This window comes from Mya arenaria, chromosome 11, assembly GCF_026914265.1.
Source record: "Mya arenaria isolate MELC-2E11 chromosome 11, ASM2691426v1".
NCBI classification, from domain to species: Eukaryota; Metazoa; Mollusca; class Bivalvia; order Myida; family Myidae; genus Mya; species Mya arenaria.
This window is the reverse complement of record NC_069132.1, coordinates 23,011,615-23,035,475: the sequence shown is the minus strand read 5'-3', so window position 1 is coordinate 23,035,475 and position 23,861 is coordinate 23,011,615. Positions and strand designations below refer to the sequence as shown.

General features: G+C 35.7%; 1 protein-coding gene across 2 annotated transcripts in view; it reads right to left on the bottom strand.

Annotated features, from left to right (window-relative positions):
- The window catches only part of LOC128208185 (methionine synthase-like), a 32,702-nt gene that overhangs the window by 6,773 nt on the left and 2,068 nt on the right, over positions 1 to 23,861 (bottom strand). For both annotated transcript variants that reach the window (XM_052911615.1, XM_052911616.1), the window contains exons 2-24: positions 22,947 to 23,146; positions 22,430 to 22,519; positions 21,986 to 22,055; positions 21,515 to 21,607; positions 19,739 to 19,845; positions 19,324 to 19,383; positions 18,719 to 18,813; positions 18,266 to 18,366; positions 17,769 to 17,830; positions 16,533 to 16,600; positions 15,602 to 15,794; positions 14,522 to 14,848; positions 13,297 to 13,476; positions 12,818 to 12,934; positions 11,541 to 11,681; positions 10,941 to 11,030; positions 9,824 to 9,922; positions 9,066 to 9,224; positions 8,582 to 8,685; positions 7,979 to 8,046; positions 7,537 to 7,657; positions 7,284 to 7,365; positions 2,129 to 2,227 (exon numbers count right to left, since the gene is read on the bottom strand). In XM_052911615.1, the coding sequence (XP_052767575.1) occupies positions 2,129 to 2,227; positions 7,284 to 7,365; positions 7,537 to 7,657; positions 7,979 to 8,046; positions 8,582 to 8,685; positions 9,066 to 9,224; positions 9,824 to 9,922; positions 10,941 to 11,030; positions 11,541 to 11,681; positions 12,818 to 12,934; positions 13,297 to 13,476; positions 14,522 to 14,848; positions 15,602 to 15,794; positions 16,533 to 16,600; positions 17,769 to 17,830; positions 18,266 to 18,366; positions 18,719 to 18,813; positions 19,324 to 19,383; positions 19,739 to 19,845; positions 21,515 to 21,607; positions 21,986 to 22,055; positions 22,430 to 22,519; positions 22,947 to 23,146 (2,726 nt within the window). The remainder of the gene's footprint in view (positions 1 to 2,128; positions 2,228 to 7,283; positions 7,366 to 7,536; positions 7,658 to 7,978; positions 8,047 to 8,581; positions 8,686 to 9,065; positions 9,225 to 9,823; positions 9,923 to 10,940; positions 11,031 to 11,540; positions 11,682 to 12,817; positions 12,935 to 13,296; positions 13,477 to 14,521; positions 14,849 to 15,601; positions 15,795 to 16,532; positions 16,601 to 17,768; positions 17,831 to 18,265; positions 18,367 to 18,718; positions 18,814 to 19,323; positions 19,384 to 19,738; positions 19,846 to 21,514; positions 21,608 to 21,985; positions 22,056 to 22,429; positions 22,520 to 22,946; positions 23,147 to 23,861) is intronic.

The window sequence follows — 23,861 nt, the reverse complement described above, 5'->3', positions numbered from 1 at the left end:
GTGCAAGCTATATGAAAGTTGTTCCAAAAGGGAAAATACTATGACCCAAACTACACTAGAGTGCAAGCTATATGAAAGTTGTTACAAAAGGGAAAATACTATGACCCAAACTACACTAGAGTGCAAGCTGTATGAAAGTTGTTTCATAAGGGAAAATACTATGACCCAAACTACACTAGAGTGCAAGCTATATGAAAGTTGTTTCAAAAGGGAAAATACTATGACCCAAACTACACTAGAGTGCAAGCTATATGAAAGTTGTTCAAAAAGGGAAAATACTATGACCCAAACTACACTAGAGTGCAAGCTATATGAAAGTTGTTCCAAAAAGGGAAAATACTATGACCCAAACTACACTAGAGAGCAAGCTATATGAAAGTTGTTCCAAAAGGGAAAATACTATGACCCAAACTACACTAGAGTGCAAGCTATATGAAAGTTGTTCCAAAAGGGAAAATACTATGACCCAAACTACACTAGAGAGCAAGCTATATGAAAGTTGTTCCAAAAGGGAAAATACTATAACCCAAACTACACTAGAGTGCAAGCTATATGAAAGTTGTTCCAAAAGGGAAAATACTATGACCCAAACTACACTAGAGTGCAAGCTATATGAAAGTTGTTCCAAAAGGGAAAATACTATCACCCAAACTACACTAGAGTGCAAGCTATATGAAAGTTGTTCCAAAAGGGAAAATACTATGACCCAAACTACACTAGAGTGCAAGCTATATGAAAGTTGTTCCAAAAGGGAAAATACTATGACCCAAACTACACTAGAGTGCAAGCTGTATGAAAGTTGTTACCAAAAGGGAAAATACTATAACCCAAACTACACTAGAGTGCAAGCTATATGAAAGTTGTTCCAAAAGGGAAAATACTATGACCCAAACTACACTAGAGTGCAAGCTGTATGAAAGTTGTGACCAAAAGGGAAAATACTATAACCCAAACTACACTAGAGTGCAAGCTATATGAAAGTTGTTCCAAAAGGGAAAACACTATGACCCAAACTACACTAGAGTGCAAGCTATATGAAAGTTGTTCCAAAAGGGAAAATACTATGACCCAAACTACACTAGAGTGCAAGCTATATGAAAGTTGTTCCAAAAGGGAAAATACTATAACCCAAACTACACTAGAGTGCAAGCTATATGAAAGTTGTTCCAAAAGGGAAAATACTATGACCCAAACTACACTAGAGTGCAAGCTATATGAAAGTTGTTTCATAAGGGAAAATACTATGACCCAAACTACACTAGAGTGCAAGCTATATGAAAGTTGTTACAAAAGGGAAAATACTATAACCCAAACTACACTAGAGTGTAAGCTATATGAAAGTTGTTCCAAAAGGGAAAATACTATAACCCAAACTACACTAGAGTGCAAGCTATATGAAAGTTGTTCCAAAAGGGAAAATAATATAACCCAAACTACACTAGAGTGCAAGCTATATGAAAGTTGTTACAAAAGGGAAAATACTATGACCCAAACTACACTAGAGTGTAAGCTATATGAAAGTTGTTACAAAAGGGAAAATACTATGACCCAAACTACACTAGAGTGCAAGCTATATGAAAGTTGTTCCAAAAGGGAAAATACTATGACCCAAACTACACTAGAGTGCAAGCTATATGAAAGTTGTTCCAAAAGGGAAAATACTATGACCCAAACTACACTAGAGTGCAAGCTATATGAAAGTTGTTACCAAAAGGGAAAATACTATGACCCAAACTACACTAGAGTGCAAGCTATATGAAAGTTGTACCAAAAGGGAAAATACTATGACCCAAACTACACTAGAGTGCAAGCTATATGAAAGTTGTTACCAAAAGGGAAAATACTATGACCCAAACTACACTAGAGTGCAAGCTATATGAAAGTTGTTCCAAAAGGGAAAATACTATGACCCAAACTACACTAGAGTGCAAGCTATATGAAAGTTGTTCCAAAAGGGAAAATACTATGACCCAAACTACACTAGAGTGCAAGCTATATGAAAGTTGTTCCAAAAAAGCAAAGACATGATCATAACTGCACTGAAATAATAGCACAACGATACATTATTTACTCTTATGAGGAGGATTAAAGCAAGTTACAAGATTCCTCAAATCACATCTTATGTTACCTTAAGGCTGTCATAGTGTTCTTCCCGGATTTCTTCATACTCCTCCACAATGTCCTCGAGAAATACCTCCCGGTCATCCCTGGACAACAGGCTGGAACACTGCATGATAAAAATGCATATTTTAGCTTGAACTTAACTTTTTCACATTAATCATCCTCATTCGCACAATATTATGAGAATGTTGGTTTTAAGTTGAATATTTTAAAAAGAAGACTTAAACCATTCATGTCAGCATTTCCTGAGGTTTATCTGTGTTGGCTATGAGCTGCTCTTAAATTCCTGACATAATTCATTTCTGGCTCATATTAGCTTTTTGTCTATAATATTATTTGTTTTGAATTAAGTACCCTTGTTGTATGTAAAACATGAACAATTTTTAGTCACAAAGAAGCCGAGGCTATTGCCATTCCACAACGCAGATGAGCTAATAAACAAGAGGGCCATGATGGCCCTGTATCGCTCACCTGTGCACTCATAAGGCAAATCACAAGGCACAGATGGCTCTTAGAGCTTAGAGAGGCGGGTATTGACCTCCATCTGTTTTCTCAAAGTACCCTGCACAGATGGGCTAGAAAGCTCATCTGCACCCAAACCAGATGGCCCAGCTGCAGTAGCAACCACAGGCACAGACCCCAGTGGATCTGTAAGGGCATCTCCACCCTCATCAGGCACTGCAGGATGCACATCATGACAGTGACAGCAATCATCTACCTCGAACTTGACCTAGATTTTATACAGAGAATCCTTTTGACCAAGTTGCATTAAGATTACGCTAAAATTGTGACTTCTATTGTGTTCACATGGTTTTTCTACTAATTGACCTAGTGACCTAGTTTTTGACCCGGGTTGACCCAATATCGAACCTGACCTAGCATATGTTAAGATGATCATTCTGTCCAAGTTTCATTAAGATTAGGCTAAAATTGTGATCTCTATTGAGTTCACAAGGTTTTTTTACTAATTGACCTAGTGACCTAGTTATTGACCGCGGATGGACCAATGTCGAACTTGACCTAGATGTTATAGAAATGATCATTCTGACCAAGTTGCATTAAGATTAGGCTAAAATTGTGACCTCTATTGTGTTCATAAGGTTTTTCTAATATCTGACCTAGTGACCTAGTTATTGACCGCGGATGACCCAATATCGAACATGACCCAGATTTTATAGAGATGATCATTCTGACCAAGTTGCATTAACATTAGGCTAAAATTGTGACCTCTATTGTGTTCACAAGGTTTTTCTACTAATTGACCTAGTGACCTAGTTATTGACGGTAATTGACCCAATATCGAACTTGACCTAGATTTTATAGAGATGATCATTCTGACCAAGTAACATTAAGATTAGGCTTAAGTTGTGACCTCTGTTGTGTTCACAAGGTTTTTCTACTAATTGACCTAGTGACCTAGTTATTGACCGCGAATGACCCAATATCGAACTTGACCTATATTGTTCTAGAGATGATCATTCTGACCAAGTTGAATTGAGATAAGCCTAAAATTGTGACCTCTATTGTGTTCACAAGGTTTTTCTACTAATTTACCTAGTGACCTAGTTTTTGACCTGGGTTGACCCAATATGGAACTTGACCTAGCTTATGTTAAGATGATCATTCTGACCAAGTTTCATTAAGATTAGGCTAAAATTGTGACCTCTATTGTGTTCACAAGGTTTTTTTACTATCTGACCTAGTGACCTAGTTATTGACCGCGGATGACCCAATGTGGAACTTGACCTAAATTTTATAAAGATGATCAGTCTGACCAAGATTCATAAAGATTAGGCTAAAATTGTGACCTCTATTGTGTTCATAAGGTTTTTCTAATATCTGACCTAGTGACCTAGTTATTGACTGCGGATGACCCAATATCGAACATGACCCAGATTTTATAGAGATGATCATTCTGACCAAGTTGCATTAACATTAGGCTAAAATTGTGACCTCTATTGTGTTCACAAGGTTTTTCTACTAATTGACCTATTGACCTAGTTATTGACGGTAAATGACCCAATATCGAACTTGACCTAGATTTTATAGAGATGATCATTCTGACCAAGTTACATTTAGATTAGGCTTAAGTTGTGACCTCTATTGTGTTCACAAGGTTTTTATACTAATTGACCTAGTGACCTAGTTATTGACCGCGAATGACCCAATATCGAACTTGACCTATATTTTTCTAGAGATGATCATTCTGACCAAGTTGAATTGAGTTAAGCCTAAAATTGTGACCTCTATTGTGTTCACAAGGTTTTTCTACTAATTGACCTAGTGACCTAGTTTTTGACCTGGGTTGACCCAATATGGAACTTGACCTAGCTTATGTTAAGATGATCATTCTGACCAAGTTTCATTAAGATAAGGCTAAAATTGTGACCTCTATTTTGTTCACAAGGTTTTTCTAATAATTGACCTAGTGACCTAGTTATTGACTGCGTATGACCCAATATCGAACTTGACCCAGATTTTATAGAGATGATCATTCTGACCAAGTTGCATTAAGATTAGCCTAAAATTGTGACCTCTATTGTGTTCACAAGGTTTTTGTACTAATTGACCTAGTGACCTAGTTATTGACCGCGGATGACCCAATATCGAACTTGACCTAGATTTTATAGAGATGATCATTCTGACCAAGTTGCATTGAGATTAGGCTAAATTTGTGACCTCTATTGTGTTCATAAGGTTTTTGTACTAATTGACCTAGTGACCTAGTTATTGACCGTGAATGACCCAATATCAAACTTGACCTACATTTTATAGCGATGATCATTCTGACCAATTTGCATTTAGATTAGGCTAAAATTGTGACCTCTATTGTGTTCACAAGGTTTTTCTACTAATTGACCTAGTGACCTAGTTATTGACCGCGGATGACCCAATATCGAACTTGACCTAGATTTTATAGAGATGATCATTCTGACCAAGTTGCATTGAGATTAGGCTAAAATTGTGACCTCTAATGTGTTCACAAGGTATTTCTACTAATTGACCTACTGACCTAGTTTTTGACCCCAGATGACCCAATATCGAACTTGACCTAGATTTCATAGAGATGATCAGTCTGACCATGTTTCATAAAGATTAGGTCAAAATTGTGACCTCTGTTGTGTTCACAAGGTTTTTCTAATAATTGACCTAGTGACCTAGTTATTGACTGCGGATGACCCAATATCGAACTTGACCTAGATTTTATAGAGATGATTATTCTGACCAAGTTGCATTGAGATTAGGCTAAAATTGTGACCTCTATTGTGTTCACAAGGTTTTTGTACTAATTGACCTAGTGACCTAGTTGTTGACCGCGGATGACCCAATATCGAACTTGACCTACATTTTATAGAGATGATCATTCTGACCAAGTTGCATTGAGATTAGGCTAAAATTGTGACCTCTATTGTGTTCACAGGGTTTTTCTACTAATTGACCTAGTGACCTAGTTTTTGACCTGGGTTGACCCAATATGGAACTTGACCTAGCTTATGTTAAGATGATCATTCTGACCAAGTTTCATTAAGATAAGGCTAAAAGTGTGACCTCTATTTTGTTCACAAGGTTTTTCTAATAATTGACCTAGTGACCTAGTTATTGACTGCGTATGACCCAATATCGAACTTGACCCAGATTTTATAGAGATGATCATTCTGACCAAGTTGCATTAAGATTAGCCTAAAATTGTGACCTCTATTGTGTTCACAAGGTTTTTGTACTAATTGACCTAGTGACCTAGTTATTGACCGCGGATGACCCAATATCGAACTTGACCTAGATTTTATAAAGATGATCATTCTGACCAAGTTGCATTGAGATTAGGCTAAAATTGTGACCTCTATTGTGTTCACAAGGTTTTTGTACTAATTGACCTAGTGACCTAGTTATTGACCGTGAATGACCCAATATCAAACTTGACCTACATTTTACAGCGATGATCATTCTGACCAATTTGCATTGAGATTAGGCTAAAATTGTGACCTCTATTGTGTTCACAAGGTTTTTCTACTAATTGACCTAGTGACCTAGTTATTGACCGTGGATGACCCAATACCGAACTTGACCTAGATTTTATAGAGATGATCATTCTGACCAAGTTGCATTGAGATTAGGCTAAAATTGTGACCTCTAATGTGTTCACAAGGTATTTCTACTAATTGACCTACTGACCTAGTTTTTGACCCCAGATGACCCAATATCGAACTTGACCTAGATTTCATAGAGATGATCAGTCTGACCAAGTTTCATGAAGATTAGGTCAAAATTGTGACCTCTGTTGTGTTCACAAGGTTTTTCTAATAATTGACCTAGTGACCTAGTTATTGACTGCGGATGACCCAATATCGAACTTGACCTAGATTTTATAGAGATGATTATTCTGACCAAGTTGCATTGAGATTAGGCTAAAATTGTGACCTCTATTGTGTTCACAAGGTTTTTGTACTAATTGACCTAGTGACCTAGTTGTTGACCGCGGATGACCCAATATCGAACTTGACCTACATTTTATAGAGATGATCATTCTGACCAAGTTGCAATGAGATTAGGCTTAAATTGTGACCTCTATTGTGTTCACAAGGTTTTTCTACTAATTGACCTAGTGACCTAATTATTGACCGTGGATGACCCAATATCGAACTTGACCTAGATTTTATAGAGATGACCATTCTGACCAAGTTGCATTGAGATTAGGCTAAAATTGTGACCTCTATTGTGTTCACAAGGTTTTTCTACTAATTGACCTAGTGACCTAGTTTTTGACCCCAGATGACCCAATATCGAACTTGGCCTAGATTTTATAGAGATGATCAGTCTGACCAAGTTTCATAAAGATTAGGTCAAAATTGTGACCTCTATTGTGTTCACAAGCAATTGTGAACGGACGGACGGACGGACGGACGGACGACGGACGAAGAGTGATCACAAAAGCTCACCTTGTCACTACGTGACAGGTGAGCTAATAAAACAAGAGCACTGTTAGCAGATGCCAGCACCCGTCTATCATGAAAAAACAAAACTCAACAATCATTAAAGCCAGAGTTATGGGCCCTCTACACATGTAGCCATTGTCATAACACCAAGGTCAGCACTAGACCTGTTTCTTCGGAAAACAGATATACTTATAAAAACTTGAAACATTTAATAATAGTAACAATTACCACAACAACACTTTTGGAAGCATCAAGTACATGGATGACAGGCTGCTTGTACCTCGGGGCGATCTTCACTGCAGTGTGGGTCCTAGAAAAGGTATAGCAAAACATTATCAATACAAGGCATTAGTTGACATGTGCTACATTGTTTTATCAGTATCAAGAAAGTGTTCATTTGCCGAGTGAATTCTCAGTGCTATCATATGAAAAAGGACAACTTTCCAAATTTTCAGCTGTACATTTAGTATTGTTCACTTACTTTGATGTTGTGGCCCCTCCTATGAGAAGAGGTACCTGCATGCCGATTCTCTGCATCTCCTTGGCAACGTGAATCATCTCATCCAGAGAGGGGGTAATAAGCCCAGACAGGCCGATGATGTCTGTAATAAAATATTGAATACTGTAGAATGTTTCTTTATTGCTATGTTCAACTGTAATAAAGCGAAAAGTTTGAAAAAATAGGTATATTTCCAATGATTAAATGATGGTATGGCAAATATTTAAAGTCTTTTAAAATTGGCCAAAACAAAAAAGACACTAAAAACACCGCACCAAGTTAAAGACATTTACAGTACAGTAGATTTTAGAGATATGTCAAAGTTAAAAGTTTTTTCAAGCCAGGGCGGACAACCCAACGCCAAAATAGCACACTGCTATTTTTTGCAATAAAAATGGACAAGGTAAAATCTCTTCCAACATACCTGCTTTTTGATCAATGGCTGTTTGCAGTATTTTTTCACAGGGGGTCATAACTCCAAGATCAATCACCCTGTCAGAGAAAACAGGAGCATCAATTTTAAAACTAGAATGAAGTGTAATAATTTCTACGATTCTCATCAATTCAATTTTTCTGTCATTAATAAGCTAAGATGGAAAATACACAGGGTAAAAATAATTGTTGACTAAGTTTTTTTCAGTTTCACGTCTTCCCTGTGTACAAAACACAAGGAAAATATGAAACTTTAATAATTTATTCTAAGTTCATTTAACGATCTATGTCTGCAGGGAATTCTTTTATCCTATTCTGGGGAGCACAACTGCATAAGATCTATATCATTAAATTCAATATATGTTATATTCTGGTAAACATTAGATCTACTGGGCAGTAAGATGAAAGCTTAAGGGCCCGTCCCTTTTACAGTTCTGTTTGCATTATTATACAGATATTTCATAAACATTCACGAAAAAGAAAGATATGAACATCTAATGGATATTTTCCATATGCCACAGAACTTAAACATTTAATTTAAAAGATAAAGCCATTCACCTTCAGACAGTAGCACTTATGTTAACTTATCACTTACTTATAGTTATTACAGCCCAGCACCACAGCCACAATATTTTTGCCGATGTCGTGAACATCCCCCTTCACGGTTGCGATGACAACAGTGCCAACATACGCTGACTCCTGAAAACAAGTAAATCAAATAGAAACCTAAGGACAATGGGGTCAACATGAATAGGACAAAATATCGCAAGATTAAGTTTTTAAAGTGAAATATTTAGAAAGTGTCACAAATAAAATTGAAAACTTTACTAGCAAAATCAAATAAACTTAATAACATAAACAGACAATTTAAGCTCTTAAAGTTTCCAAATAGATATTGTATATACACAGTAATAATTATAAAAAAACAACATTGTTTGACATGTGTGTTGATCTGATGGCCCAAATAACTTTAAAAAAAAACAAAGCAAGAGTTAAGGCAGCTTCATATAATATACCTGATAAGGTAATGTACAAGTGTTTTAAAAAAAATCAATATCATAAGCATACCACCCACGTACCAGTTCAGTAGCTCCCGAGGTCTTCATCCTCTCCTGGCGTTCCACCTCCATGAAGGGTATCAGGTGGCCTACAGCTTTCTTCATCACGCGCGCTGACTTGATCACCTGGGGAAGGAACATCTTTCCCGCGCCAAACAGGTCACCCACAACACTCATTCCCTAGATAGATACAAGAAAATACTTTTTTAAATGTTTTTAGATAGTTAGAAAGCTTAATCTATATTACTGTTAACATTCCAGACTGCCATTAAGAATGATAACAATTCTTCCTAAAAATTAACAATTTTTCCTAAAAATTATCCAGAACAAAAATATCACACTGTCATGTGACTCTATATGTTCATGTGTTTGTACAAAAATCTTTATTTAAACCTTGAAAATTATAATGTCAAGGAGTATATTTCTTCAAAATAAACAAACATGTAACATTATTAAAAATAGAAGCTATATTTTGTTTAATCCCGGTCGCTGTTACCAAGCATGAAAATCACCTTTTTATCTTTAAAATAAAGGTTCTAAACTCTGTCACATGGATGGGTGTTAGTTATTTCTGAGAGATCTGTTTGGCCAGTCCTTCCACTTTTAATCACAAAACACTAGAACAAAGGGTAAAAAAACAATCAACCTATATCTGAGAGGCCCTTTTATAATGGTAAGGAGTCTTGGATATGTTTTGTAGTTCTGCCTGGCCTTCTATCAATTAAAAACTACCACTTTAAAACAGGAGATACAAGTTACAGGCATAAAAACCAGCCAACCTTCATGAGAGGCCCTTCTATGACATTGAGGGGTCTTGGGTATTTCTGCAGGTTCTGCCTGGCCTCCTCTGTATCCTCAACAACAAACTTGTCAATACCCTGGAAAGGATAAACGAGTTTACAATGCACTGATGAAGATTCATAACCACAGTTCTTTGACTTAAAATCAATGTTAATCATACCAACTCACACTTGTATTTATAAAACAAGAAACGCGGCAATGTTTGGTCAAGATATGTCAACCCTAACTAAAGATATTCAGTTTCAACCATTTTTCTATTTCTAGTAACAGCGACCTTGACCCTAGGGACCCCAAATGCAATCCCATGAAAGGTATCCATAAACTCTTCCTATAGACCAAGTTTGGTCAGGATATGTCAACCCTAACTAAAGTTATTCAGTTTCAGCCGTTTTTCTATTTTTAGTAACAGTGACCTTGACCTTGACCCTAAGGACCCCAAACGCAATCCCATGAAAGGTACCTATAAACTCTTTCTATAGACCAAGTTTGGTCAAGATATGTCAACCCTTACTAAAGTTATTCAGTTTCATAGGTAAGTTTGACACCGCCCGGCGGACCGCCCACCCGCCCGAACAACGACGTTTGTCATTCTACTAACCAGGTTTCACTATGTGAAAACCTGGTTAAAAATGATGATTGGTAAAATCGCAATAACACCCCCCCCCCCCATGGACAAGGAACCCACTTGATGAACACTTCTTTTTATTAAGAATGATTTAGTTATGACATTCGATTGTATATCATTTGGGAAACTTGCTAAAAAGTTTACAAGCGGAATTTGATTACTGAAATTAGTAAACTTTTCCTAGATGAATGATTAAGTTGTAAATGTTACAAAGGTTATAATGAATTTTATCCATTTTCATAAAGGATATAATACTGTACATTTGTAAGTGAGTGATTAATTTCCACAATTTTTACAGAATCCATCATGTTTGAAAATTTAACCCAGCAATTTTTTTGATAAACTGTTATCTTCTAAAGATTATGAAATGGCATCCACATTTTTAACCTCCTGAAATTGGTCAAAATTGAAAATTGTGAACATGAGATGCTTGCATTTAACCAATCTACAGTACAAGGCAACTTTCTTACCTTGATGAGAGAGTATGAGAGTCGCTCCTCCACATCCTTGCCCCGCCACTCGTCACTGACCACCAACTTCTTACCACCCTGACCCATCGACTGAAAATAAACAGAACATACTAGCAATCCTTCTTATGTTTATACTAATGTAAGCTTAATCATTGAGGCAGCTTTACATTACTACAAGCTAACCTGAATCCCTCAATAATGGTGTCTAGTATTGTTAGCCCCTAAGCAACAACCTCTTGTGTGAGAAACAGTCACATAGAATCTTAGATCTCACTCATGCAACTATTTTGTCAGTGACATTAAATATTAATTGCAATATACACTATGACATTTTGTTTGTGTATGGGCCAGAGGTCTTCATTTGATAAACTTATAATGTACACATATTTTATGAAAGTTTAAAGTCTGACCTTCCATGTTAGAAGGCAATTTATTGTAAAATTAAATATGCAACTAACATTACTAAATCTTAATTTCATTCAACCTTTTCTGTGAAGAAAAAAAGTCCCTCCTTTATTAAAATGTTTGTTGCTATATATTTGGTGTTATTTACATGAAGTTGTATATGTGTAACAATAGTTAAAATATTTAAGAGCATACCTGGGCATAAGCTAGAAGTTTATCAGTGCCATTAGGGTCTCGAGCCCATAGCAGATTTTCACACATCTCCAGCAGTTTAGGCTCTATGTCATCATACACGGGCAAGCAGCCAGCATTCACAATTCCCATGTCCATTCCAGCCTAGGGTGGGGAGAAATAATAATCTTAATATAATATCAAATAAACACTATGAAATGTTTGGAACTTTTCTGAAATAAGATCTTAAACAAAATGTTTTGGACTTGTCAAAAAAATCATCTGTATTTAATTGACTCTAAGAAATGATTTATGAATGACTACGCATTTTATTCAAGGCATGAAAAAAAGAGCAATACTTAATTCATTATTTCTCATTACTTAAATTTTCACATGTTTTTGCATAAACACATCAATGCTGACTTCAGCAAGCCTGTCATATATAAACCCTCATACTGACCTTAAAAGCCCATCACATAGACCTAAAACCCCTCTAACTGACCTTAAAAAAACCCTTACTGACCTTAAAACCCCTCTTTCTGACCATCAAATCACTCACACTGACCTCCAAACTTATCACATCGACCTTAAAACCCTCTGACTGACCTTAACCCCCCCCCCACCCCCTCTGACCTTAAAACCCAGCACACTGACATAAAAATCCCTTACACTGACCTCAAAACCCCTTGCACTGACTTTAAATACCCTCACACTGACCTTGACATGTCTCACTCTACCCTTATAAGCCCTCACATTGACCTCAAAAACCCTCACACTGACCTTAAAACCCCCAACACAGACCTAATAAAAGCCCTGACACTGACCTTTAAAGACTCACTAACTAACCTTATGAACCCTCACACTGACCTTATAAACCCTCTCACTGACCTCAAAACCCCTTACACTGACCTTTAACACTCACACTGACCTAAAAAACAACTCACAGTGACCTTCAAAACCCCTTACACTAACCTTAAAACCCCTCACACTGACCTTTAAAGGCCTTACACTGACCTTCTCAATCCTCACACTGACCTAAAAGACCCTTTAACTGATCATATAAACCCTCACACTGACCTTATAAACCCACATACTGACCTTTAAAACCATCTTCCTGACTTACAAAGCCTCACATGGACTTTAAAATCCCTCAAAACATTCTAAAAAACCTACAACCTTAATGATATGTGGTAGAGGAAGAACGCTTTAAGGACTTTATTCCAGGAAATGAGACAAAACTCAAAATTACAGCTCCTCAAGCAATATGTAGTAATATTAATACACGCCATCTCTATACCAACCTTAATAGCGTGGTAAAGAAAAACGCTGTGCATCGCCTCTCTGACAGCCTCCATCCCTCGGAATGAGAATGAGAAGTTGGACAAGCCTCCACTAACACGGGCACCTGGCAGTGTTGCCTAGAGACAAGCACAAGTACATAAGTACATTTATGGCAGAAAAACAACCTTAACTCAACATTGGTGTTTTTCTGAAGACTGACAAACGGTACGTGTTATATTAATAGTATGATCTATACTATTTTTCTCTCATACTTCTCAATGATAGCATTTCTTAATAATATAATCCATGATGTTAAGCTAATAGCAATGTTTTTATCTAAGTTAGCATTTCAGGTTATTATATTGTACTATTGATAAACACTGACACTTCAATACATGTAACTACATACATGGTGAGCCTCTAACGGAACAACATAGAAGCCAAGTGAACAGTGTTACACAGACAAAACAAGAAAAGCAAATAAGAATCCAAAAATTACCTTGATTAGCTTGGTAGCTTCTATGAATTCTATTCCGTATCGATCATGTTCCTCCATCCCCGTTGCTATGGTGAGGATGTTGGGGTCAAAAATGATGTCATTACGGTTAAACCCAACCTGCTGCACGAGGATGTTGTAGGATCTCGTGCAGATCTCAACCTTCCGAGCAGATTCTGTCGCCTGTAAGCAAGCACTCATAGTTATCAGACTAGTTTACAGTACAAAAAGTGTGTGGTAAATACAGAACTACCAAGTATTTACTTTGAGTTGACATGACATTTGTCATATATGTAAGAGCATAGGATTTCCAGACATAATAACTTCATCATTTTATCAAATCTACAGTAAAATTGACCTTATATTACACAAATAATATTTATAATGCTGATACTTGTTACTGTACTCAATAATTGAATGTATAGTATAAAACAAATAAATACTAAAATAAATTAACCTTGTTGATTTTTTTTTTCTTTTTTACGATTTAAAAAATTCTTGATTCAGCCACAATACAATGTAATAATTCACAAGACTTACAAAAATACTACAAAACGAATATCGTTTAAACTGGTGCAGAGATATATATTTTCTGCTGTCAAAACTTATTTACTGATGTTGGGCAGAAATAATTTCAATGGCTGATATTTAAAGACAAGTGTTCAAGTGTTCCATGTTTTTTTTCCCTACTTTTAAGCGAATGGATGTGGGGCCTTTTGATGTGGGGAAAAAAAGCGTGACAGTTGTTTTGTCAAAAAGGGGAACAACATAACATGATTCATAAAAAGTTCAACTTGTTTCCAAACATTCTATTGAACAAACCTATGGGCATATTCATGAATGGCACTATTTTGCGGTAATTGCTAAATGTCAATAATACTTTATTTTTTATTTTAAAGGAATTTTTTCACCAGAGCAAGCGGAAACTATATTCTTTTTCAGGAGCCGAATAGGGCTGAATAACGGCCCAAAAATGCTGTTGATATATTATTATTATAAAATTTTGTTTAAAACAGAGACTTTTTCATATTCATGAACATATCTCTTTTTAGAATTTTAAGAACAGATAATTATTTATTTAATTCTAAGCTTTTTTCAATTTGCAAGTAAAAATGTCCACAAAATTTGTTATACTATTGTAACAGCAAACTAAAATTCATAATTTAACTATATTTTGTAAATATGTTCACAAATAAGATGGACCTTGAGAGCATTATTAACTATATACCTGCCCCTCCTCATCAAAGGCCATAACCACAACCGCTGCCCCGTACTGCTTTATCTTCTGAGCTTTTTCTATAAAATCCTTCTCTCCTTCTTTCAAGCTGATACTGTTCACAATGCACTTTCCCTGGGTACATTTGAGCCCAGCCTCAATCACAGCAAAATTTGATGAGTCTAAACACAACGGCACTTTTGAAATGTCTGGTTCTGATGAGATCAGGTTGACAAACTTGGTCATGGCTGCAACTCCGTCCAACATTCCCTCGTCCATGTTAATATCGATAATCTGGGCTCCATTCTCCACCTGCAGCTTTGCTATGTTCAAAGCTTCCTGAAATGTAAATCTTTCATGATTTCATATATTTTGGACAACTTTGCAATCTTTAAAATTTGCGACTCCATTATTTTATAATCCAAAAGCAACAGTCAATTAAATATTTCACTTTAACCCTTAGGCTGCTGATGGTGATTTTAAAGGCTTTGCAAACAGCTTGGAACCAGACCAGACACCGAGTAACTCGGTGCCTGGTCAGGTTCCAAGCTGTTTGCCACTCAGTCAATATATCCCCAAAGTTTTAAGTAAATTGAAAGAAATTTAGAATAAACCCAGACGACATTTTTGAGCAGACAACAATTTACCCAGCATGCAAAGGGTTAAATTAAATTGATTCACAAGTATGTTTTCAACACTTGCGAAATTAAATCAATCTTTAGTAGTTCTTGGCCTTCAAAATGCAATAGGAGATTTCATTAGCAGTAGAATAAAGCAACATCGTTCTCATTGGCTGTTGCATAAGCCTCAGTTACAATGTAAAATTTAATGAAGATTAAATAAATGTACTGAAAAACTAAATACTTCAGGTAATACTTCTGTAGTTTGTCGCAATTTAGCCATTGTTTGGATTAAGCCATTTTGTAAGGTTAAAAATTACAACATCATTATTTATATATCTACACTAGAAATTATTGTTTTACACATCTTAAGCAGTTTATTGACAAATTATTTACCTTCATAGAATCTAGCATATTAAAAGCACAAACCAAAATTTTATTCATAACTTGCCCAGGTAAAACAAATACTCACATCATATTTTCCTTTTGTAATGAGATTTGCAAACCTCCTGGAGCCTGCGACATTGCACCTCTCTCCGATGTTGACAAAGTTTGTGTACGGGCCTAGTCGAGCCTCTTCAAGCCCACAAAGAAGCATGTAGCCCTCATAAAGACTGGTGGGTGGGATTCGGGGTGGGAAGGGCTTTACAGCTTCAGCAATTGCTCTGTTGGTAAAATATTTATGCATCAATGTTATAAGTAGAGCACAATTAAATGATAGAAAACAAAATACAGTGTATAGAAAGAATATATATATATAAGATATTTATTGAAACACTGCAAAATTGCACTTATGTAGTCAGGCCCTGTCAATGAATTTATTGTATTATTGGTAACACCTATTATTAATACAATGTATATTTAAGGAATGAATTACAGGTCATTATTGGGGTATGAATGCAAGTGTGTGGAGTCCGTTCATATAGAAATTAGTGGCCTTATAAAAGAATACAAACAATATTTCACTATTAATATTCATGATTCGCAATCTGAATATATCCTATGATATTCCATTATTCCGAAAATATTTGCAATTGCCGAAAGGCTGTTCAATGAAGAAATGAAAGTTGAGGTGTAAATATTGATAAATAGCGATACGGCTTTGTGAGACAAAGTATGCTAAATTTGCGTATAAAACTTACCATTATAATTATGACAATGATTGTAAAATCAGACTGAAATAACTTTATTGAGAAGATGGACGCTATGCTTGAAGGTAAATTCCTTCCAAAACTGTTTTAAAGGTACCGGTATTAGTAAATTTCGAACCCCCTCTGATGTGCAATGTATTTTTGTCATTTTACATAAAATATAGACATTATGGTATTGCAATAAGTTATATAAGTGTGAATGATTCAAGCAAGATTTCGGTTCGTAAGTTGTAACTCAATCATTCTTATTACTTGATGTGTTCAGGTGTAGTCCCACAACAGCCTCCTATGATGTTGATAAGACCATCCTTGGCAAACACCTGTTGGGGAGAATCAGATTTAGAAGAGAATTTAATAATATTTTCAATATTGTCCTAACCTGTCTTTGATCATAGATATTTTGGCCCAAAGTCAATAATCTGGCTATATTTTTTTAAATCATTACAGCTATATTCATTTTATTATTCTTTCTAATGAAAGTTTTCAGACTTTGGGCCAAAAATCAGGTTATGTGACACAACTAATGTGCCTTAATCATCTTCATAAAGTACATATTTTGGTGCAAAAGGGGACATGTTGGCCATAGATAATTTACCAGAGTTCCCTCCATAGCGCCTGATGGCATCAGGTAAAGACAAATATACACAAACGGTAATGGTTCTTAGTAAAAGTTTCATGCAAAATGGCTACGGCTCATTTTGGTTGAAAATAGCTCAAATGATTTTAGAAAGTGATCTAAAGCAAAAGTTGACTAAGAATGAAGAGTTACGAATGCTCAAAATTGCTTCTCTTTTTTTTATAAGTTCTCAGATCTGTTAACAAAAATGCTGCAAACAAAGATTGAAAGAACTTTGTGTGTTTGACTTGATAAACGGGCATGAAACAACTATCATTAGCCAAGTCTTGATTCTTAAGACACATCTGTGTATTGTCACAGGTATCATGTGAACTAAGCTTTATTTGAATATCTTGAATATAACATCTCTTTTTTACGGGTAAAATTAAGATGAACTCTTACTCCAAAATAAAATGTACCACAATTAATAAAATTGATTTAAATTACCAAAACTGATGAATAAATATCAAAAACAATGGTTCTTATGAAGGATGCCTTGTTTAATTTGAAAGTAAGGTGCAGAAAACACAGTATTTCTACCTTATGAGACAATAGTTGATCACTGTAAATCTTTTAGGAACCACCAGTCATTTAATATTTGTGCCTTTTTAGCTATGTAATACACGGTTACAATTTTGGTATCAGTAATTAATATTTTCCATCAATGCCTAATTTGGTAAGAATTTAAATGTTTATCACTCAAAATGTGTTTGTAATACATGTGTACATATTGATTTTAAATATGAGTATGACTTTAAGGATTTTGTATGCAGCTGCGGCCAACATCAACGGCTATCACAATACTTACTTCATTTCCCCAAAAGAACAGATACTTAGTAAGCAAAATGTATCTAATGGGTATGAAATCATACCTTCAACTGTGAAGCCATCATTTCTGGTGTTTCATCATACTCACCAAATGTGTTTGGGAGTCCTTAAAATAACAATTTAAGTATTTTTAGTGTATTTTAATATAAAATAAGAAGAACTGTAAAGAAAATAATACAACCTATAACATTTAAATTCTACACAGACCAGATGGGATTAAAAATTATCAAAAGTGTCATGAAAAACCATCAAAAGGATCACAAAACACACACAAATTTAACATCATTATTACATACAAGTTTAAAACCATAGCATTCTGTCTAACAAGTAAAAAAGCAGTGTTTACCCCTTTTGTTTCAGAAGAGTGCCAGAACTGATTGTCATGTGCTAACAGATATGGCCGTCAAATTTATTAAACTCCGCTTTACGGTAAAAGTATCCTCCCCTTCTGTGTGCATGCCTTCAACAGCGCACGAATGATTATTACTGGTACAGAAGTGTACAGTTTACATTACATCTCGTATCAGAGCATTGTACATACCAGCATTTGGGTAACAGATGGTGAATGCCTTGGTGTTGTTACTGACGGTCTCCAGGAAGGGCCTCATCTCCCCTGCCCCCAGGGCACAATTCAGGCCAAGACTGAAAACATTTAATTGGGTATAACTACTTAAGACAATTCATACTGTATTTATCCTGATATACATGCAGGGCTAGTGTCAAATTTATCCCCATGTGGACTTATTATAAACCAAATTGTTGATGCATATAATATAGTTTTGTGTGACAGTAGCCTACCATAGAATAATAGGGTAGTTTGGTTAAAGAGTTAAAGATGTTAAAGAGGTCAGCATGTGCGCTGGAAACAAAATGGCGGACAAAAAAATTTACATTGAAAGTTATTGAAAGAATTAAAAGAAAATTAGAAAAGCGTTGATTTTACAGTGTTTGTTTCACACAATTTTTCTGCACTAAGATGAGCAAATAAACCTACCACATGGGTTCACTGTGGGAAACACTGATCAGGAAAGCTTCAGTGGTCTGACCAGACAGTGTCCGACCACTTTTGTCCACTATTGTACCCGACACCTGTTTATGATACAGATTATTTATAAAAATACAATTGACATGGTCATTTATCCATTACCTATGCAAATGAAAGCTCTTTGATATTATTACTATTTTTTGTAAGCATTTTCATTTTCAAGGCTGTTGGAAAACACTATTTAAGTATCCTTCATAAATTATGTATTAGGTCCTGATTGGAAAATCTGACCTGAGGCCACATACATGTGGATGCTGGCAAAATGGCTTGAAGGGTTTTTAACATATAGTCCAATTTACTTCTAAAACTGGGGCTCCAATAGTTGTAGCCCGGAATTATAGCCATTCTGGTTTTTCCGACCTAATCCTCCGGTACAAACAAAATTAAACCGTTGTTATATACACATGTTACTTAGGAAACAATAAGAGTCACTGGACTGTTACATGAATTTCAATAGCTTGAAATTCACCTTTTATTTGTACTGGCATGGGAAAACCCAGTTATGTTAATTCCGGGCTATATGTATTAGTGAAGTAAATATTATAAACACTTACAAAGATAGGACAGCTTCTATTCTCCACTTTAAACAGCTCTTCAATGGCAAAAAGGGCTGCCTGAAAAGGAAATGTCAAATTCTTCATGAATTGTCTTTTAAACAGCAAAACTATGATCCATACGATTGCAGTAAACTGTCATCAATTTCTCGAAACTTTCATAAGTCCCTTATAACAGCTAAGCTCACTATTTTTGATTTGCGTAATATTTACTTCTGAGTTTTTTTTATCAAAATTCAAATTAAGGATGTATTTTGGCTAGATTTTGTCAGTAAAAACATACTGACCAGGTTTCGTGTGATTGCTTTAATTTTCTTTTTTTGTATGGCCAAGGTTACAGTTTTTGCATGCCATCCAAGGATATAACAAATATGCTGACTCTTTTTCATTGAAAGACTGACCAGCTTATTATCACCTTAGAGTTAGCAGTATCAAAGATTGTTTCGACCAGCAGTACATCTGCCCCACCATCCAATAAGCCTTTAGCCTGTTCCGTGTATGCTTCAACAAGTTCATCAAACGCTGAAACACATGATGCAAGATTTATTATACATAAAATATGAGTGACCTTGCCATGGTATACATGTTAACTAAATTTACTACCAGTTAAACATTAAGCTGTTCTGATCACTTATTAAGTTGTCTAGAAAGTGGACTTGTGGGTTAATGATAGCAAAAACAAGAGCTGTCACAGTATGTGACGAATGCCCCCGAATGTGACATTGACCTACGAACAAGGTCAGTACATGAAAAGTTGATCATGCCTTTACGTGTCAAATACATATGGCAAGTTATTTTAAATTGCCTCTGAACATAAAAAAATACCACCCATACTTGACAACCTACACTGTTATGTCCTTATATTCAGAATTCCCCTGTGAATAAACACTTAGTGTATCTTTCACCTTAGAGGTAGGGACATGGGTCTTGCACACGACACGTCGTCTTCGTATGTGGAACACATGTAGAAAGTTATTTTAAAATTTGTCCATACAAGAGAAAGTTACAGCCCGGACACGACAACCTATACCCTATGTCCTTGTATGCAGCACTCCATTGTGAATAAACACTAAGTGTGACCTTGACCTTTGAGGTAGGGACACGGGTCTTGCACGCGACACGTCGTCTTGGTATGTGGAACACATGTGGCAAGTTATTTTAAAATCTGTCCATACAAGGGAAAGTTACAGCCCGGACACGACAACCTATACTCTATGTCCTTATATGCAGCACTACATTGTGAATAAACACTATGTGTGACCTTGACCTTTGAGGCAAGGACACCGGTCTTGCACGCGACATGTCGTCTTGGTATGTGGAACACATGTGGCAAGTTATTTTAAAATCTGTCCATACAAGGGAAAGTTACAACAACGACAATCTATACTCTATGTCCTTATATGCAGCACTCCATTGTGAATAAAGCAGCACTCCATTGTGAATAAACACTAAGTGTGACCTTGACCTTTGAGGTAGGGACACGGGTCTGGCACGCGACACGTCGTCTTGGTATGTGGAACACATGTGGCAAGTTATTTTAAAATCTGTCCATACAAGGGAAAGTTACAGCCCGGACACGACAACCTATACTCTATGTACTCTATGTCCTTTATATGCAGCACTCCATTGTGAATAAACACTAAGTGTGACCTTGACCTTTGAGGTAGGGACACGAGTCTTGCACGCCACAAGTCGTCTTGGTATGTGGAACACATGTGGCAAGTTATTTTAAAATCTGTCCATACAAGGAAAATTTACAGAGCCGGCCGGCCGGACGGACGGTGCGATTTTAATATGCCCACCTTCGGGGGCATAAAAAATGGTAAGAAACAATCTATTCACTCTCAAAACCTTGGACATAAAGCCAATATACAATATAATACATTCCTCAGAGATTCCATCTACTGTATTGGTCAGCTTTTAAGTCCAACCAAAAGCATTCAAGAATTTCTCCTTAAGGTGAAGATCAATCTGATTACTGTCTTCCTCTTGTATTAAGTATCTACATTTAACAAGAGATGTTTGTCAAACATCAAGTTTGATGACCATAGGTCCAGAAATTGTTGAGTTTGCATTCAAGGGGGGGGACATAATTATAAAGTGGATAAAGATACAACATAATTATTCTGATTAAGTTTGAAAGTAGTCTTGTTAAGCCATAACCATTCATCATAATCTTAGTGTAACTTACTGACGTTCCTCATATCAGGGTGTTCTACAGAAGGGGATATAGAAAGTGTCCGGTTGGTTGGTCCCATGGCACCAGCTACATACCGCATCACGCCTGAAAAAGCATTATTACTATGAAACATCATTTGCGCAGGAACTTAATATAATAACAGCATATGAAAAGACATAAGGCACTTATTGTGATGCATAAAAGGGATGTCAAAATAATATTACTAATACTTGAAGCCATAAACATGTATATACGAAACAATTCTTGTAGCTTATTTTTGCAGAAATCCAACAGTTAATTAAATAGTTTTTGTAGTTTTGTTGACTGAGTCACCTGAAGCTTACATCCTTTCATATCATTGGTTTACAGTTTATTGGTCTTAAATTGGAACAAAGAATGGCTTATCATATTTGATTATACAGCAAAAACAACAGATGCACAGAACATATGAATTGATGGCGACATGATGAAGTAAAAACATACCAGTGGCCCTAGATACATCTGCAGCTGCTCTTTTTGCCAGCTTAGCAGATTCAAAATTTAATCTGTATGTCTGCAATGTTAAAGAAAAGGAAAAAGTTAGTATTTGTAAATTATTTGAAGCTTTCAATTGAAGTTGCCAAACAATATTATTTTTTTTAAATTTAAAACGTGAATCAAAACTTCTTCATTCGTTCACAATTTGTTACTGTGTAAAACAAAGGCCATTAAGAACCTAATCTCTGGCCTGTTCCGCTCTGAAAATTTCTTATAAATATGCTGTTCTCACAAATTTCTAATTTACCGCTAGGAAACCTTAGATTCACCAATCAGAATTTAATGTGTTTATATCCATCAAAATAAAGAAAAATGTTTCCTTTCCTTAATCCAGAAAAAGGCTTTGAATGTACACTTCTGTAAATGTTAAGTAATATGTTTTTTTCTTACCAGCGATTCCAATCCATAATCTGCCTGTGCAATTCTTGTTCCACTGAATGTGTTGGTTTCAACAAAATCTGCACCCGCCTCCATGTATGACTGCAAAACAGGAACAAAATACAAGAAAATGTAGAAAAACGAGTAGAAATTCTACACTGTTTTTTAAATAACGTCAATTTTAATGAATCATGGTTAGTGAGAAAGTCTGACTTGTTTTCTCTTGTTATTATCAATGCAGATTGATAGTTTAACTGCACTAAAACAATAAACTATTTACATAATGTAGTTTGAACACCCTGAAACAAGGTCTTAAACATGGCCATTTGCATGTTTTGATTATTTAAAAACAGCAACAACTACCAGATACATGAACATTATCTTATGCTGTGCATTGGGCTTTCTGCAATGCGTCATACACAAACATTTCTTTAATCATTTCATGTTCAGCTGTCTTATAAGTAATAAATATTTATCTTATAATAGCATGTATCATTATAAGTAGAGATTATAAAATCACTCCAGTAACCTTATGTATGTCATATATGACATTGGGCTTGGTTAGTGAGAGCAGGTCGTTGTTTCCCTTCAGGTTCTTGAGATGGTCCCTGAACTCTGACCCTCGGAAATCCTCCTCCTCAAAGCGGTGTTGCTGAATCATGGTCCCCATGCCCCCATCAAATATCATGATGCGCTCCTTCAGGGTGGCAAGGATTTCCGCAGTGACATCTAGAGAGTGAAGAGAGTGCATTGTCAGAACCTTTTGACTTTTGGATGACTTAATTATTGCACAAATGGTTGGCATAACAAAATATGACATTATAGTCTGCTATATATATTGTGAAACTTGAGCAAGCCCAGAAAGAATTTACCAGAGCAAGGCTTTATTGTATATATGTTATGAATAGCCTGGGTACCTAATAAATGAGAGAGCAGTGTGGCAACATTTTCTATAATTATTTACAATACAATACAATATGTTTATTTCGGCTTTAAACTTACAAAGTTTATAGCAGTGAACAATAACATATATGAAAAGTGGTATTTTAAAACAGAACTTAACAAAGTGATATTTATGTATCAAAACTATGTGAATGAGATGTTATTACATACGTCGTCGTGTATACTATTCCAATATAACAGTACAAAAAGTCAGAAGAAAGTATAATTTCAGGATCAATATTTAACTTTAATGTTTATTTTGTTTAAAAACTGCAGAAGGCAATTCTTCCTGTGTGAAATCACAATCAAACTCCTCTGAATACAAGTCACATTAGGGTAAATCATTAATTGTTTGATCGGAGTCTGTCTCATTACCAAACATATTTTTTAAGTGTCAAAAGAAGTCATCTAATTTTAAAATACTTGAATTATTTTTTTTATAGTGTTTTTAATTTTATTGCAAAATTGCCTTGGATTCAAGGTAGCTAGATTGCTTAACTTT